A 19,735-nucleotide genomic window follows, 5' to 3' on the forward strand; every position below is an offset into this window, starting at 1 on the left:
AATCAGATTATTGTTTCTCATGACTCAGTTTTTGTTTCTTCCCCTTCTTTTCCAAATTTCTGTTTTGCGTTCCTTTACAAGTGAAAATATGAATATTTCACTAAAATGTAAAGTAACCTGACCAAATATGCAAATAATCTCAAAGAAATGCTAAATCCTTTGGGTGCTGTGCTGTAAGGACTGATATTTCATTCATGGAAATCCTTAGAACAAATCATTCTTTCAAGTGATTTTCACAGCTTTATTTGGAATTTCTCATTTACTTAGGATGATGGAAGATATGAAAGTGCAATTCCAATTACTGCTAATAGAATCATTAGAAGATGTTAGATATATATTAATGGTTCTGGGAAAGTTTAAGCTGGATGGTGTCAAAAGGATTCCAAACACCTATAATACCACAAAGATTAGCTACTGGTATTTGATACTGGAAATATGACTGAAAACTGGTCACAGTGATATTCTGGTCCATGACATATTATAGAAAAATGAAATATTATTTGCAAAGTTTGAAGCACATTGTATTTCAACGTGAAAGCAAGGAATGACAAGTTAAATCCATAAATAAGCTGCTATCTTAGGAAGCAAAGTTTTTTATTCTGTAGTGTAGATGATATGATGAAGAATGGAATTCTAAAAATATAGTGATAAAACAATTGCAAAAAGACAATTTGACTTTGGGTATTGTAAAGTTTATAATTGCTTGTGCAATGGCAAAATCTCTAATGCAATTCCTATAGGGCAAAGGAGAAATGAATTGCAGCTTGCAAACAGCATGTTTGCAGCAACCAACTAGAGTATTAGTACAGTGTCAGCGTGCATAAAATTGTATATAGAAAAAATTCCAGAAGAAAACAGTTTTATTTTCACATTTCTCAAATGAAAAAAGTAAACAGCTTAAAACTGAATAGGAATACTTAGACAAATAACAGTGCAATGCTTTTCATATGTCTGTACAGGAGTATAGGAGTATATAAAATTTGTGTTACATCCAAAGGAGATGCTACATTATTAATGTGGTCTGAAAGGAGTTGCAGTAAAACAAATGTTGTGATAAACCATGCAGTCCATACCAGCATGGCATAATGAGATCAGATTACTATATAGTTTTATAGAGTTCAGTAGAATATGGAACATTTTTTATGAATGGCAATTTAAACATGAACATCAGGTAATACTTTCTAGAAAAATATATTTATACATTAATATTGATTCAAGAAAAATATGTTTAGAAAATTATAGCAGTATAATTGCATGAACTGTAGAAAATGTTAAATACAACATGATTTCAAGCAAAATACAATTGTCAGTGATACTACTGCATAATATTACCATCACTATGATAATAGAACCCCAAGAAAAATATTCTAAATAAACTGGAACATCCAGTATCCCTAGAACAAAAACCAAAAGTTATGTACAACATACAGTGTAAGGTTTGTAACAGCTGCTTTATAGTACAGATAGGCAGAAGATTTGACAGAGAAGATCCATGAAGGCCACCTAGCAGTCGGAAGACACCATGAAAATTCCTTAATCTCACAACAAATGTTCAGACTCAATCATAATTTCAACTGGAAACCTATGAGCATCCTAGACCAGCTAATCCAAAAATATTAGCATATTCCTGGAGGCTTGGAATTCAGACAAATCAGCCATCAATAGACACATGGAAATAAACCACATTTACAGACCATTCAAAAGACTTAATAAAATTAAAAAAGAAAGCAACCAACCAATAAAAACCCCATATCCCACTCCTAAACCCAGATAAGCAGGAATTAACACCAGACAAACAAGTAAAAAAAACAATATCCTAATCAATACGTTGGCAATATTGACAGGATAAGTTACTGTATATAAACATGGCGCAAACCCCATCCTAGCACTTATGATGTTACCTAGTTGGGTAATGAAATGTTTGCAAACAACCAAGCTCGGAGAGTTCACAAGGAATTCATTCATACATTTTATGGCAGATTGTATGCTGTAAGATGATGATATTGATCTACCTTAGAGGATAGACTACAGTGTTTAATACAGTCAGATTAATGTGTAATATTTTAAATAATTAAAGGTTATATAGAAATATATTCAATTGTTAAATATTGAGATATATTTTCTTAAAGCTTATGAACAGGAAATTATAACTATATTTTTACATTATTTCTAATAATTAGAAAATTCTTTGAACTTAATTTCATTGTGATGTGAGAGATTTGGATTGTTTTGTAATTATCACACTTTCTGATAATACTGAAGTCTAGTAACAGCAAAATACATTCTCTTCTCTTATTAGCTTGTGATGAATGGAAAATTCTTCAAAAACCAAGTCTTCATAGGGATGTGAACAGATTTGGTCATTCTGCAATTGTCAGCAATGGGTAATGTATTTCTCAACATTGGCTAAAAGAAAACACACATATCAATTGTTTAAAGATGCAGAATTCATGAATAATATGAATTATTGTCTGGTTACCATGTAAGCCAATACTGAGTTTCCATTTAAATCAAAACTTGTAAAATATGAATACTTTCAGTATTAGTAATTAATTTATTTAAATTTAAATATTACTTCATTTGACCAAGTGTTTGTTACAAATGAAGTATAATGATTGAAAAGGCCTGTAAAAAGAAATGTATAAATAAGACTGAAATTAAACTTGAAGATTAAAATCCTAGTATAGGTAGTTCTCGACTTATGATAACTGAAACAGATATCTTAGTCATTGAGTGAAGCAGTTATTAAGTGAGATGCCCACATGATCACTTTGCTAAATTATTTTAAACCTACTCTTCCTATTGCAGTCATTTAACAGACAGAACAAAAGAACTGCATGCCAAAGGAGGGTAGATAGTTCCTCTCCATGTACAGAAGGGAACCTCTGCATTGGGCTGGAGAAGCGAAGATTGGAGCTTTATTTTTATAGCCTAATAAAGGATTCTCCCCCCGCCCCCCATGCATAGAAGGGAAAGACAGTCCTTCGGCAAGTGGCAACAGCTTGCCAGCTTCTCCATTTTCTATCTGGGGAAGCTGGCAGGAAAATTGCAAAGGATGATCACATGATCGTGGGACTTTTGGCAACCAATTACGAGTGTGAACAGGTTGTCAAGAATCCAGATCACTATCACATACCACTGGGGAGAGTATATGACATTTATGATGTCCAGAAGTTCTTTACAGATCATAAAAGCATCCTTTCTGAGCCATCTTAACTTTGAATGGTCTTTATATGACTGATCATATAAAGTTGAGGATTACTTGTCCTGCATAAATTGTAGGCAAAATCACATTTATCCTATCCCAAGAACAATTCTGTTTTGGACCAAGATCATTAACTAAAAAAAAAAAAAATCACATTTCTGGACCTCAGACCCATTCACTTTTTGAAAATGGGTCACAACAAACTACTTTACTTATGAGTAAGCATTTCAGACAGGTGAACTCTTGGATAAGTTGGTACTGAAGATGTCAAGCTATGATTAACAGCAATGCTTTGAATTGCACTCTGAAACCTGTAAAGGTGCCAAATTCTGAAACAATTGCAGTTTCTGAATGGAATCTTAAAAGGCATGTCCAGGTAGAGTTTATTGCAGTGTTCCACGTGAGCATTGATAAAGGCATGAGTCCCCTGTGTGACTTTGATTGATTCATTTTCTATTGGCTGATCTGAAGACAAATGAGAAGGGGTGTTAATCATAGCTTGTTCCCTTTCTTATCTCCATCTATAATTTTTCTCTGATCATTTTATTATTGGAATTACTCTATTCTGTATATCATATTGAATTGATTTTATATTGATGAAGAAGTTGGTTTGAACCACTGTTTTGACTTAAATTTTTAAATGCTATATAAATGATCAACACTTAGTTGTAATATTGTTCAATTGTGCATCATATATGTTGTAATACGTAAAACTTGTGAGTACCGTGAAAAATAATTACATGAATTTTCTATCTATGTTCTTATATTTAAATAGCCATCTTGTGAAGTTTTAAATTAAAACGATTTTAAATTGACATGCTAAATACCATGTTGCCTTAAGGGAAAAAAGAGTTTTATAGACCTGAATGAATTTATTTTATTAGAAACTACAAAAAGTATCTAAATGATGTCATTCTTAATTCTATTAGAATCTGTCTCTCATATATTTAGTTACATTATACTTTCTACTTTCTGAATTTAGTCAAGAATGAACTTGTTTGGGGACATCATTATTTGGAATTTTTTTCCCCTACCTGTTCATGGTCTCCATAATGTAAGACTATTATTGGAGAAACATTTCTTCCATTTTTAATTGACAAGTTTAAATTTTAAGGATGTGTAAAGTTGATTGTAGTCTTTTCCTCTGATTTATTTAGTTTTCCTCTGAAAAATAGAAGAATTTTTTTGACAACTAGCTGCTCAGTTTCATAAAATGATCTTAATGGGTTCAAGGGGCTACAAAAATGAACTTATTAGCTATAGTAATTGTAAAAATATACAGGTCTATCCAAATACACGTTTAAATGTGAATGTAAACAAGGCAGATTCATGGCTTTGATATCGATTCTTGTAGAAAAACAATATTATTTTATTTTATTTGATAGGTCCATGTATATATTTGGAGGCTTTTCAAGCGTTTTGTTGAATGACATCCTTGTATACAAACCTCCCAATTGTGAAGCATTCAGAGATGAAGATCTTTGTAAAACTGCTGGGCCAGGATTAAGATGTTTATGGAACAAAAATCATTGTGTGTCATGGGAACTTGGACATGATACTAACATCCTTAGCCCAAAATGTCCCAGAAAAATAGGTAAGTAAATTTCCTGTAATATTGAGAATACACATTAAACTGAATGCAATGACTGCATTGCTTGGCCAATTCTGCCATGAGAATGCATTTCTATTAAAAAAATGTCTGTACAAATATAAACTACCTAAACCAAGATTTATTTTATTTATTTATTTATTTATTTAAATTTATATTCCGCCCTTCTCCCTGAGGACTCAGGGCAGTGTACAGCCAGAATTAAAAAACATAGAATACAAATATTAAAAAACAATTAAAATATATATAAATTTGGCCCAAAATTAAAAATACAAACCAATTAAAAAATTTAAAATTTGAGATGAGAATCTGAGCAAGTGTTATATACATAAGAGTTACGTATAATAACAGACCTCCGGATTTTTCGTCGGGCCCTGAAAACTTATTTATTTCAACTAGCTGGGCTGGCTTGAGCTAAATTTTAAATTGATTTTAAATTGGGTTGTTTTAATTTACGGCCAGAATATTTAATTATTTTAATACTGTTTTTTAAATTTTGTATGCTTTGTTTTTACTTAGGCTGTGCACCGCCCTGAGTCCTATTTGGAGAAGGGCGGTATAGAAATTTAAACAAATAAATAAATAAAATAAGACACCAGAGCAATTTCATGAGTAGGCCAATGTGGTGTCTTTATTGTTGATCACATATTTACAAGAATCTTTCCAGTCAAATTGCATTCCCTTGGGAACTGGCAGATAAAGGCTTCAAGATTATGACTTCTGCTTCTTCTTCCCATGGAGAAGCTCCAAACTAGATCTCCTCTTTACCCCACCCTCTATTGTAGCCCTTCTATTCTAACTCCAATAGAAAAGAGAAATAGGGAATTTGTTATTGTATGACTTTATAGATTTTGGAAACCTTAAAAGAAAAAGTAACCATTCTTTAGAATTGATTGCAGAATCTAAGTATAAAGAATGTAAGTAGTTCATCTCTTTTGACAATTGATACATATACATGTGGTGATTTACATTGTTCTTGCTTTTATTTCAAAAGCTATTCAATGGTGCAACTTTAAATTATTAAAACATGCCCATTATTAAGCGGTTTTCTGAAAATAAAGAGATGAAAATAGTAAAGAGATGAAAAGATAAGAGAAACTGTAAGATGTGGAGATGATATATTGCCAATGTTTTATCAGGGTAGGAAATATAGACTATTGAGAAAAAGTCTCTTTAGTTTTAGAAGATTTACAAATCAAAGAAAAAAGTACTGAGTTGAATTGAATGCTAGACTAAAAGGGGAAATGATGTGAATAACCTTTGAAAAGTAGGCAAGCACAGAAGGAATGTAAAAACCACTTTAAAAGGCCAATATAGCTTTTGTGATAAGAATGTGGAAATAAATCAAGATGTATTAAATGAATTTTAAATACAGTAATCTTAGAATGTAAGGAATTGAACGGAACTTACAAATGAATTACTACAATCTCATATCTGGTGCAGGACTAGAACAAATAGCAGTAAGATTAGTACTACTACCATGTCCTACTACCCAGTCTTTGCTTCACCAAGTCCACCAACTCCTGTGGTCTATTCCATTGGTGAATAGCTAACACTTTTAGGAAATGTTTCATGAAACAAACTGCATCTGTTAAAGTTTTTTTTTAACTGAAAATAATTGTTTCTTGTCCTGGTTCTAGAATCTGTGAACAGTTCTGCCCTGTTTTCTACAAAACAGCCCTTCAGATTTTGGAAGACATCTATCCTGTTTTTTTTCAAGCTAAACATACCCAATGCCTTCAATCATTTTTTTAAATTCAGGACTATGTACCATCTTGATTGCCTTCTGCTTCAGTGTCTTACTGAATACACTAATTCAGGGACATGAACAGAATATAATATTAGAGGTACATAATCTGACGAACACAGAATTAAGAAGTGTGACTTCTTTTAGTCTTGACGCTATAATTCTGTTGATGCAACACTCTTTTTTTTGCAATTTCATGCCTCATCTTTAACTAGAAATCCACCAAGACACCCAAATCCCTTTTCTGTGCCCTGCCTACAGCATCGTCCTTTTATTCTGTACCCATCTTAGATTATTTTTCCTACCCAAATGTTGAAATTCATTTTACCAGTTTATACTAGCTTGTTATTGTTCTCCTGAATCTTGTTACTAGCATCTAAGCAGTGCACTATTTTTCTATCTCTGTGAAGTCTAAATTTCTCACCTTCTTTATGTCAACTCTTTTGCTTATATCCATTTTGAATAGAATAAATGCAGAGTTATTTTGGATTTCTTTCACCTTTCATAAATTGTCGTTTCCCCTCCTTAATGGCTTCTCCATGCCTTCATCAAAGCTGTTTTCATATTTCAGTACAACAGATTATCAACACCATAAAAAACATGCACAGTAGAAACACTTCTGAAACAGGTAGCTTCTAATTAAGGAAATAAATGAGAATTTTTCTAAAAGATAAGGATATTACTAGTCTATATATTCTTAACCTTGATAAGGAGCAAAAATTTCATGATCCCAGCTCTGCTTATAGCATGTTCTTGAGTGCTCTCAGATCAAAGGTAAAGATTTCCTCTGCTTCTGGGGAAAGTCATAATTCTCAAAAGCTCTTTCAGTGCTTTGAATACAATTCATTTCTGATTTCAAGATGTAATGAGTTGGCCTTCCTGACCAAGGCTTGCAGAGTGAAAGATATTCAAAGAGGTGCTCAGTGAATGAATTATCAGTTGTGGAATTGTGGCACAGAGAACTATTTCCAGGCTTCCTTTTATCAAATACAATAAAGAAAGTTCAGATTAAGATAACTTTTCTTCATAATACGTTTTACCATTTTCAAAGTTCTATTTGGCTGGGTCCTTTGTACCCCATCCTTTCTCAGTAGAAAGGATATTTATTAATGGACTTAAAAAATCTTTTTTTTCCATCACATCCTGGATTTTTGCCACAGGAAGGCAGCAGACTATCAAGCCTGGATAACAGTTTACTGCTTTGGTCCTCTCAATAGGAAGCCTCGTGTTACTACCACCTGTCATTTCTTTCCCTTCAGAATAGAATCCATCCCTTTGCAGATCCCAGTAGACATCCCTACAGTATATCATTAATCAGGCTTGTGAAAGTTCTTTTTCATCCAAGGGTCCAGAAACTTTACCCACAATGAATCCCTGGAATCTATTGTGACGGTCCAGATAGTAAAACATCATCTTGATGAGCTTAGATATGTAACTTCTTCTATCTTTCCATCTCCTCTATTTCACTTTCTTCCATTTTCTAAGATACGTCTTGGTACTAAAATTTCTCCACAAGCATTTTCTGTGCCTATTCAAGAAATTCCCATCTTCCCTATAACTGCAGAGTAGATAGTTTGCCACTATATTTCTACAATATGCAGCATTCTTATTATGCTCAGGAAACAAAAACAGGAACAACTTCCTCTGTTTCTATCTTCTCTGATGAATAACAACTGTCTCTCTTTTTTCCAGAACATCTGTTAATTCCCTCTGTTGTTTCTTCAGTTGTGTCTTCCTTATTCTGTGGTTGCGCAGTGGCTAGGATGCAGTATTGCAGGTTCAACAGTTCAATGTTGACTCAGATTCCATCTTTCCGAGATTGGTAAAATGAGGACCCAGATTATTGTGGGCAATATGCTGACCCTGTATATCTCTCAGAGAGTATGTAAAGCACTATGGTCCTCTATGTAAACCTAAGTGCTATTGCTATTATATATTCCCTGAAGCTGTCTCAACTAGATCAGTAATAAGTAATGCTTCAGCCCACATATAACAGGCAAACAACAACATCATTTGCAATCAACAGTATGAAAATCATCAGCAGCAATTAAGAATCAAGTAATAGCAGTTAGGAGTAAATAAGATACATGACTAATACAGGAGGTAAAAGCAGTTGATTTTAACATATATTTAGATTAATAAAGATGCAGCAACTTTTTCTTATTTCATGACTTGCCATATCATTTTCTTTGGTAAACAATTGAAATGATTGCTTCCATTTCAGCTTGAACAGTGCTAGAGATAAATTGTCATGTTTTGATGAATGCTTTAGGACTCATTTTAACATTTATTTTATATTGAGGATTCTTTTGATAAGTAAAAGAGATATGTTTTTAAATATTTGTAGCCCCTGCAACTAGTTGTACTATTATGATTGAATCTTGAGGATGTGGTTAGGATGTGTGAAGACTTTCAAGGCCTACATTGCTTGTTGCTGTGACAGATTAAATTACTAGAACAGGCTGCAAAGTTAAAAGAGTTAATAGGTGTTTTCTTGTGATATATATTTGTTTTTCCTTGCTAAATGGGGACAAAATTCCATTCCATCTAAAGAAACCTGCACTTGACATGGATATTTCGCAGTTACGGAGCAGTGTCAAATTCTTTGTTTCTGAGAAAGGAGATTGGGAAAAGGTGGATCTTGTGCAAATGATATTAATTATCTGGGCATTTTTCCAGAAGTATTTGGTCAGGATATTAACTGAAACATTCTGATAGCTTTGGTAGATGATTTACAAATGGATGTCAGGACTATGATCCTGCTAATTCTTTTGGACTTCTTGGCAGCTTTCTTTATCATAAAATTAATTATAAAAAATTATTACTGTTGCTCTTCTTGTTCTGGTGATATTGTGCTTTGGATGTGCTCTTTTTTAATGGTTAGTCTTACTAAGACACATTCAAAAGACAGTAGTGAAAGAGTGATGTTCAACATATAGGTCACGGTTTTATGTGACTGTCCATAGGATTCCATCTTCTCTGCATAAAGTATTTGGGAAAAGTCATGCATAGGTTTCCTTTGTTACCATCAATTCTAAATAACCTGTGCTGTTATACTGATACTGGGCTAGATAATAATAAAGAAACTGAATATCTCAATAGAAACTTATTTTTAAATAGGAATAGGAGTGTGTGATTGAGAAACAGTCTGTTGGTTTTCCCTTCTTTCAAAGGAAGATGGTTGGTCTGTAAATGATCCACAGCTGTACTTGGATTTCCAATTGGTGGTTTTGGTAAATTATTGCAAGAAGAAACCTCAGAATGTGGCTTCTCTTTGGGCTAATTGAAGAATTATTAACTGATATCATAGAAATGCTGGAATGTAAAGAGAACTGAATTCACCTCACAGGGTTGTTTTATGGAGAAAATAAGAGGATGAAGGTGTGTTAGATACTGTACGTTCGCTGACTTGAATTATTTGTAAAATAATTTATAAAAATAATAAACAGGATACAAAAAATACTTTTTAGAATTTGCACTGATTAGTATAAGGCAAATATCCATTTACTTCATGTAAAGCTCACATTATAAAATCATTCTTAAAATAGCATTTAACGTCTGTATTGGTATATAAATTGGATCCCTTAAAATATTATTACTTTGGATCAGCATTATTCTATAGAAGCCATTTACAATTTTTTTGCAGAATTAAAATTTGAGTTTTATTTACCTCAGAGCACTTTTTTAAAAAACAAGTTTTATTGATTTTTTTCTTTCACATACATATTTTATGAACAGAGTATTGACTGAATAATATCTTATATAACTTGTCACATCCAAATACAATTTACATATTTCAATTTCTGCCAAGATATTCTTTTTCCCTACATTTTTTATCTTGCCTTAGTATTTCCTATACTTATTATATAAACAGTATCACCATCCGCCCTTCAAATCCTAGTTTCTTAACATTACTTCAATTAATTATCTTATCCATTGTTAATCATACATATTCTCTTTTAACTTTCATATTAGTTCATTCTTCATCCTAGTAAGTTTAAGTATACTCAGGGTTGCCCTTCTACCATTCCATCTCCTTTATTTTAAAACAATCCTTCTTCTCCTTCTCCTCTCTTTCCCTTCCCTCCCTTCTTCTATCCTTTTCTATTTTATTCTTTTATTTACCTCAGAGCACTTTTTTTGAAGTTTATTCAACAAGTCTTAGCCATTTATTTGGCCTAGATTTTATTGATATTTATGAATTTCTACAATGGATTGAGGAATTGGGTTAATTTTATATTTTTAAGAAATTGAAAGAGATTGATGAAATTGATATTAATTATATATGCAGCATTACAATATAGCAATGAATCTGGATGTTATGTTCGGTAATAATGAAGACTGTCTTTAAATAATATGAAATTAATTTAACTATATCCTTAATTTACATCTCATCTTGAATAGTAACAATTTTCAAATATATGTATTTCTTTAGCACATACTTCTTCATTTACTGCCTCGTAAGAATTTAACTTATGCTGCGTTGAGGAAAGTTTAGAATAGTGAACTGTATTATTTAACAATTATCTTAACAATTTGATGTGGTGAAGTACAACATTCTGGTAATATTTCTGAATAGCATTTTATATCACAATTCAGAATGTACAATTCAGAAACTTCAAAGTTAAGTTTATGAAAAATGAATAAATGTCCTTATCTTTAAGCATAGTTGAAATTTATATTGCAATTCTTTAATATGTATATTAAAATTTCATATTGGATACTATAGTGTAGTTAGAATTCTTGAGACGATGCTCTTCTAAAATTGAATGCCTTAATTACAGATTTTTTAAGTTTTTACCCATAAATATATATCTAGTGAAATGAAATGCTAGTAGTCTACATTTTGAAATAATTAATACCATTTTATGTTCCAAATATTGCCTAAATTCATATCAGATGCAAAGTCTTTATGTAGTCAGTTTTGTTTAAGTATACATTGGTGAAAGAAAGATCTTTTAAAGTTATTCATAATCCTGGAATACAGTAACCTATGATATTGTTTTGGGGCTGTTTCTATTGCATGCATTGAAGTAAGCTTCAACTGCTTACTTCAATACATGCCACAACGTTTCAGCTGGATTAAGGCCAATCCACTATTTAGGATGGTTGATGTGCTTCGTGAGCACATATACTCATTATGTATAACTGAACAGTCTCCTGGCTACTGGTTTTCTACTGTGTTCTGAGTTTTCTACAGGCACAAGATCCCACCCCCCAAGACAAACCCCTGAACATTCTGGTTGCCCCTAAATTCTGAAAAATAGAATTTCCTTAGTCATTAAATAGTATATATTCTCTAAAGAATATGCAGGGAAATTAAAATGGATTGGTATTTTGGGGTGGTACCATTAATAAACTTTGTGAGCAAAGAGAATAAAATCCATTTGGAGTTTATAACTTGCTAAGCAGTTCAGCAATTATTGTTATAAGTCTCATACTATCTTCACTGTCTAAATGCTTTCTCCAATTTTGATCTTGTTATCACTTTGTAATAGAGGTATGTGGTCTGATCATATACAAATAGAAATATTATTTAAAAGTGTCTTTTTTCCTATGTTGCAGAACATAATTGTGTGAATTCATGTGTCTGCTTGGTGCAAATTAATAAAGAAATATAAAATTGTGTTACTCAGTTGTGGTGCATACGTGTGTCTTCTGGGGTTTATTTATTTATTTAGCACATGGTAATATTACATTAGCCAGGAGATTACAATGCTAATACAGAGTAGCAGTTTGGCTGCCTAAGGCTGCCAGCCCTGTTTGGTTCATACTCATGTGTTTTCCAAGATGTGCCACAGGGGGTGAGCTAATTCCACTCCAGAAATTAGCCTAGACTACTGGCCTTTCTGCAGCATCATCTGGGGCCCTCTTCCTATACTGAAGCCACCTTGCCAACGGGTATCGTAGTCGGAAAGGTGCAGCACAAGCAGGATTCTTAATTGTCCGCATGAAGCACCAACTTGATTCCCGCTATTTACTTGCAAATAACATGCTTTTGAACTGCTAGATGGCAGAAGCTGAGGCAAGTGATAGGAGCTCACCCCAACACACAGTGTTAGGACTTGAACTGCTGGAACAAAGACCATCTCCAGCATGTTAAGTCATTGAGTTACTATGCCTCTTTTTCTTCTAGGGTAAATATGTGAGAGAACAGGTTTGCAAAGGAAGAAAAATGGAAGATGATGCTTAAAAGGCTTCAGCCAATAATTCATAATGGGAGAAATCCATTTAATTTCATTATATTTATGTAAAACGTGTACATTTTATGCTGCATGCCATGTTTATGTACGAGCGAGTCATCTTGTAATGGATTCATTCTAAGTGGCATCACAAATGGTGAATTTCCTGCACAGTTTTTCAACTTAATAATATTCAATTTCTGTATGTATCTTAGATATATATCCATCAGTATAGAAATATTTTTATTTTTTTGATTGGAGTTAATAAATATTTATATACTATGAATATTTTTCCAGTTCATTGGCTACAAACTGGTATACTTGCAGGCAGTACAGAAAAAGATGAAAACAGAAAAATTGAACATTCCAGTACTGTTGCTGTTGTTTTAATTGTACAAGTCCTTAGAAATTAAGTTCAAGATAAAATAAGAAATGTAAATAATATGACAGCTTTATCAACTTTCATTTTATGTGGACTGTCAAGGAAATAAATCAAATGGATATGTTGAACATGAGCAATAATAACAATAATAGCAATAATATGAATCCAGAAAAATTACATGGACATCTGGAAACAAACATTCCAATCTGAAAGACGAAAGCCCCAAGTGTTTCAAAAGAAAATGTGCTGAATTCCATAAAAGAATTTGTGCAACAACAAAAGTGTCTTTAAAACTTGTTATCTAGTGATTTATCATATAGCAAAAGCAGGTGAAGGTTATACTCTTGCAGAAAACTTGGCTTATCCATGCAGAAAAGATGTAGTAGAATTCATGATTGATCATTTTTAAAAACAATGAATATGTACCACTGTTTGATAATGATGTGTAAAGGTTATGTCAATTTTTTGTGACAAGAAACTAATAAAACAAGTAAAACAGAACACAACAGTGTTTCCCTTTCAAGCAGATGAGTCCACTGATGTTTCAAGTTTAGCAATCAAACTTGTATATTTGCTTATATAGAGTCATTTGTTGAGGAAGAGATGCTTATTTGCAAGTCTCTGGGATCAAAAACATTTACTTCTATTATGAAGGAGCATAACATTCCTTGGAATTTGTGTAGCAGTATATATACAATGATGGAGTAACAGATGTAGTTGATTGTAATAATGTCAAATGCTGTGGCCTGCATAGAAGAATAGCTCCACATATTGTCATTCATTGTCTTTATTGTTATGTACTTGCAGAGAAACATATGCCATAAGAATTCAATGTTGTACTCAACAGTTAAAACTGAATTTTTTAAAAGCAAAATTTACAAAATTCAGTTTTAACTGTTGTGTTCAATCTTGAATTCATTCTCTGGATATTTACTGTGCTATGTAAACAAATGGGGAGCCCGCATAACTAATACAAAGTGAAAGATGGCTGTTTTATGGGAAAATGTTGGCATGGTATGGACCGCAAGTTCAGGTTATCTGAGGTACTGTCTCTTGCCGGTCACATCACCTGACCCACTAGAATGGGGAGGCAAGGAATATTGTGGGTCCTGTCCCCTGAGGTGGTACATTTAACAGGACCCACAGGAACAGCCTTCTCCGTAGAAGCACTAGGTGGTTTTGTATTAACATACAATTAGAAATTATGGTTCTTCAGTTTCTAGCTTGATGCCTTAACTGCTACATTATACTAGCTTTCTTATAAGTCACAATACTGTAAGATTATAGATCATTCTAAAAGTTCATAAATTTTTTCTCACCTCAATGTCATGTTCTCTTATCTCAATGTCATGTTGCAAAACTTCAACCATGATTTCTAAACTATGATTTTTAGTTACTCTTTTATCACTTTTTGAAGTATTTCTACACCATGTTTATGAAGCCATCTAATATGATGAAACCCATCTGAACAATGTTGAATAAATCCATCCATATGTTAAATTAAGGTTTAATATAGTAAGTGAACCCTATGGCAAATAAATAAATAAACTGATAAGATGCTTTAGACCTCTACAGTCAAATTTCCACCCAACTAGGAACTTCATTGACTGCTAAATTGGCATTTGGTAGTATAAGTTTAATGTACTAATGCATTTGTTGCAAAAATAGGATGAGATAAAAAGGCCCAGTAAGATGATGATAGGCTTCTTGTTTACTTTGTATGTTCTGCATGTAAGAACATACAGATAGTCCAATATAAAATAAAATGAAACAGAAAAGATCTTAATTTTTCAGATTTAAAAATGTATTTTGTGTATAGTAGCTAAACTTTTCTGTGATACTTTGATAAATTAATGAGTAAAGAATGAAAACTTCACATGAGTAAAGCAACAAAAACTTATAAATTGTTTAGAAATTAATTTTTTAAAAAAAGTTGTTCCGGGAATGATTGTTTGGTAAGCCTAAAACTAGAAAAGTTTCCAATAGAATATATGCATGACTGAGTTTAAATGAAATATAACTTACATTACTTGCTTTTTTATTAAAGAATGTTAATCTTAGACTAAAAGTTGCACTTACAATTAATAGTACAATAAATATTGTTTATAGCAACAGTTAAAGATGTGCAAATTAAAAAGCATGACATTCTCAGTCTCTCATGTTGATGTTTTGTGACACTTTCCATTTGTCTGATAGCCGCAGCAGATGACAGATGTTACAAATATGCAGACTGTGCCAGTTGTACTGCTAATACAAATGGCTGTCAATGGTGTGATGATAAGAAATGCATTTCTGCAAACAGTAACTGCAGCATGGTGAGTGTTGATTAATACATTGTGGTTTTGTTAATGGTTCTGCTTTGTAATCATTAGCTTGCTCTTTGGTGCCATCAAATGTAAATGTCATATTAAAATCAGAGTTTGATAATAATGCTGAATTAACATCATACATTAATTGCAAATGTATTTAATATAATTGAAAAGAGAAATAATGAAACTTGTACAGCAGTTATTTTCCCATTTTCCTTGCCAATAAAACAAAGCACTTAAACTTGAAATAACTAATTTAATAACTTAATATACTCTGAAGCATTCTTCATATCTAACCATTTGGGAAGTATGAATCATAATCATGTAGAGGCCTTTTGGCTGTTTTCCCCTTCTTCATAAACTATGCTCAAATTTGCAAGATTAGTGCAGGTAAAAAAATTATGCATGTCAAATAATCAAAATATATTTATCAGAATAAAATAGAAGTTCATAACCACTTCAGTTTATCAGGAAAAAATGTTCATAGTTAATATTCAAAATGTTTCTCAAATTAATGCATATTTACTGGTAAAGAGTACCATTGAAATAATAGAATCGTCGGGCTGAAAGGGTCCTTGGAAGTCTTCTAATCCAACCCATTTTGTATTTTGGAAACCAAAAAGAGATACAATATTGCAAACACAGTCTGACAAGTACTGCATAGAATGAAACAATTGATTCTTCTATTTTTGACATGATATCTCTGCTGATGCAATCCAAGATTTCATTGTCTCTTTTGGCCAACTTGTATACAGTGCTAGTTGGCACTTAATATATGGCCTATCAAGACGCTGATATTTTTCACAAAAGTACTATTGCTGACTCAAGTAGCTTCCATCTTGTAGCCGAACATCTGATATGTCATACTTCAGTGTAGAAACCTAAATTCCTCACCACTGAACTGCATTATCTCCAAGTTGTATCATCATCTCTCTAATATATATGCAAATATATTTCAAATTTCGATAAATTTCCTTAAAAATGTCATAAAAATGTCATAAAAAATGTTGTTGAGCTTAGAATAGAACCCTGAGGTACAATGCTGACAACTTTCTGCTTTTAGATTTAGATCCATTAAGGACCATGTATTGGATATAGTTGTTCAACCAACTGCAAATCCATCCGATACTCCATCCATTTTACATTGTTTCACTTTATTCAGAAGCACACTGTGGTCAAGGTCTAGGTACATTATAACCAAAACATTCCCTTGGTCTACTAATCTAATTACTTTGTCATACACATAAAGTAAAATTTTTCTGGTGCAATCCATGCTAGCTGATAGTAATCATCTTTTTTTTCTTTTTGAGGGCTTGCAAATCTATTGATTGTTATCTTTTCCAGGATTTCCCCAGGTTTTGATGAAAAACTAATTGATATGTAGATTCCTGGATCAACATTTTCCTTTTAAAAAAATAAAGGTTGGAACTATTTTGCAATTTTCTGGTACTTCCCTTATACTTCAGCAGTTTTCAAAGATTAAAGTCAGTGATTTTGATATCACATTTTGCAGTTCCTACCCTCAAATGTATTTCATCCAGAGACTGGATTCGTTCATTCAATTCATTCAAAGCAGCTAGCCATTGTCTCAACATTTCCTTATCTATTTTGACCTGACTTTTTTTTCTATGCTGTATGGGACAGCTTATAATTTTCTTTTGCAAACAGATAAAAACAAAGTATAACTTAAGCAGTTTAGCAGCTTGTTGCGTACCCATCTTAGCATGTTTTCCAAACAGAAGATCTTTCATTTCCTGAATTTCCTGTTCTCTGAAACCTCAAGAAAAATTTAGAGTTGTTTTTAGCATTCTTGCATGCCTCAGCTCATTCAGAGTCTTAGCCTTCCCATCTTTACAGATTCAGATAATTTCTTGATGTTCTGTTTGTACTATATGATCCTCTTTCCATTTTTTAAACTAATCCTTTTTGTATTTCAACATAGAGAATGCTTTATATAATTAACCCGGTCTCATCAGCTGTTTCCTGATATTTTCCTTTTTTGGGGTTTAGTGTTTGGGCCATAATCATATCTCTTCCCCCACCCCGAATTTGCTCCTGAATTGTTTTTTCATTTCAGGATTTCTATCCTACTTTTTCATTTGTCCCTACAGAATACAGTTGGTCTTATTCTGAAGAAATGTATAGAACTGCAAAGAAATAGTTTTTTGGCTTAAATGTGGAATGTAGAAGTAGTTATGATATGAATTGGACGTTCTTCTTGATGTTGCTGGTCTGTATCTCCTAAGTTTTCTCACTGTTCTCCATGCGGACGTAGGTTATTACAAATTGGTTCAGCATTATCTGATGGGCCTTCGACTGTCCTACTGTTAGTATAAATGAATACATTAATAAATAGAAAGATTCATGAGGATAAATTGCAAAGTTAGATCAGGAACAATTTGGAGCATTTGTGCAGTTTGCTAATGGAACTAACTATCTTGTTTAAGAGATAGTGACTTCTCCCTTGAGGGGAATGTTCAAGCAGAGATATCCATCTTTGATGATTTTTTAAATTGAATATCTGAATTATATTAGGTATTGAATTTAAGGCCAAAGTAGCATAATTTAATATAACTCTAGAGTTTAAAGAGTCTGTATATTTAATTTTGAATATCAACAATAGTACCTTAATTAATACATTTTGGAGATGCATATTTTGTTCAGGTTAAAGCTTGATTATTAAATACAGTAGTCAGGACTGACTTTACAATAATAGTGTATATTCTCAAAGCAGTGCTTGCTCTTATTAATACTATTGTCTTTTGTTTTGATATGACTTTAGAGGCATATAACATTGTTTTTAAGAAGATTTTCATGCTGTTTAGTTTCCTGAATTTAATAAGAGAGTATACTTAAACCTTCCTTCCTTAGACACTTCTTACCACCTTGATATATGTTCCCTTGGGTGGGAAAAACATGAAAATTCTTATCAACAGTGATGGACTTTACTTATGTGTTATCGGTGGCATACAGTAGTGCTTTTGACAGAAAAATAAAATTACTTGTGATAAGGCAAAGTCTCAGAAATATATAAGAGTATTGTGGATATTTCTCTGAGTCGATGAAACCATTTATGGGTATGATAACTATTTATCTTTAAAAACACACAAATATTGGAAAAACTGCATTTACACAAATACTTAAAAAAAAACAACTTCCAAATACCAGGTTATGTGATTTTTCATATATGATGCTTAGAATAGAGAAGGTAAACGATCTAGATAAGAAATGAAGAAAGAGAAAGAATATTATATTATATATCATTTAAGGCCTGCTAGGCAAGGACAGCTGGATAACAAACAGAAATTATAGTTTAGAATTTTCCCATATCATCTATTATCTTTATTGAGAAAGCAATGAAGCTGAAATTTCAAACTGCTCATGAATGCTAAAATGCAGAAAACATAGTTGAAATGTAAATGTGCTAGAGCTTACCATCTATCACATTAACACAGAATATGGTACAACCAGATTTCTTGCAAATTTAGTTTGCCTCTGCAAACTAAATATTTTCATATTTTCTTTGATTCCTACTCTTATAATTGTAAACATAGAAATTCCAACCAGTTATGTGGACATCTTCTATGCTTTTACTGACATTGATTGATTCCTCCTGGACAAGTATTTCTCTAGATCTACAGCAGTGGTGAAATCCAATTTTTTTTTTACTACCGGTTCTGTGGGCGTGGCTTGGTGGACTTGGTGGGCGTGACTTTGGGGGCATGGCAGGGGGAAGGATACTGCAAAATGTCCATGCCCAACCCCACTCCAAGGAAAGGATGCTGAAAAATCCCCATTCCTCCCCACTCCTGGGGGAAGGATATTGCAAAATCTCCATTCCCACCTCACTCTGGGCCCACCCAGAGGTGGCATTGCCAGTTCTCCAGACTACTCAAAATTTCCGCTACCGGTTCTCCGAACTGCTCAAAATTTCTGCTACCGGTTCTCCAGAACCTGTGAGAACCTGCTGGATTTCACCCCTGATCTACAGCTTAAAGAAGGTTTTCAGAGGAGTTATAGTTACTGCTAATTAGTAGAAACTGTACATATATCCTTCCTTCCTTCCTTCCTTCCTTCCTTCCTTCCTTCCTTCCTTCCTTCCTTCCTTCCTTCCTTCCTTCCTTCCTCCCTCCCTCCCTCCCTCCCTCCCTCCCTCCCTCCCCTCCCCTCCCCTCCCCTCCCCTCCCTTTCCTTCCCTTTGCTAAGAAGATGAAACTGTAGTTTATATGTCAGGACATATTAATGATTTGCCAAAGAAAATATCCTTGAAATTTAAGTGGAAAATAGGTAACGCAGGTACT

The 19,735-nt window shown here is 32.9% G+C and overlaps 1 protein-coding gene across 2 annotated transcripts in view; it reads left to right on the forward strand.

Annotated features, from left to right (window-relative positions):
* Positions 1–19,735, forward strand: part of ATRNL1 (attractin like 1) — a 489,687-nt gene that overhangs the window by 80,782 nt on the left and 389,170 nt on the right. For both annotated transcript variants that reach the window (XM_034440210.3, XM_087872929.1), the window contains exons 11-13: positions 2,300–2,384; positions 4,591–4,799; positions 15,322–15,440. In XM_034440210.3, the coding sequence (XP_034296101.2) occupies positions 2,300–2,384; positions 4,591–4,799; positions 15,322–15,440 (413 nt within the window). The remainder of the gene's footprint in view (positions 1–2,299; positions 2,385–4,590; positions 4,800–15,321; positions 15,441–19,735) is intronic.

The sequence above is a fragment of the Pantherophis guttatus genome, chromosome 6 (assembly GCF_059756535.1).
Source record: "Pantherophis guttatus breed Tessera chromosome 6, ASM5975653v1, whole genome shotgun sequence".
Taxonomy (NCBI): Eukaryota; Metazoa; Chordata; class Lepidosauria; order Squamata; family Colubridae; genus Pantherophis; species Pantherophis guttatus.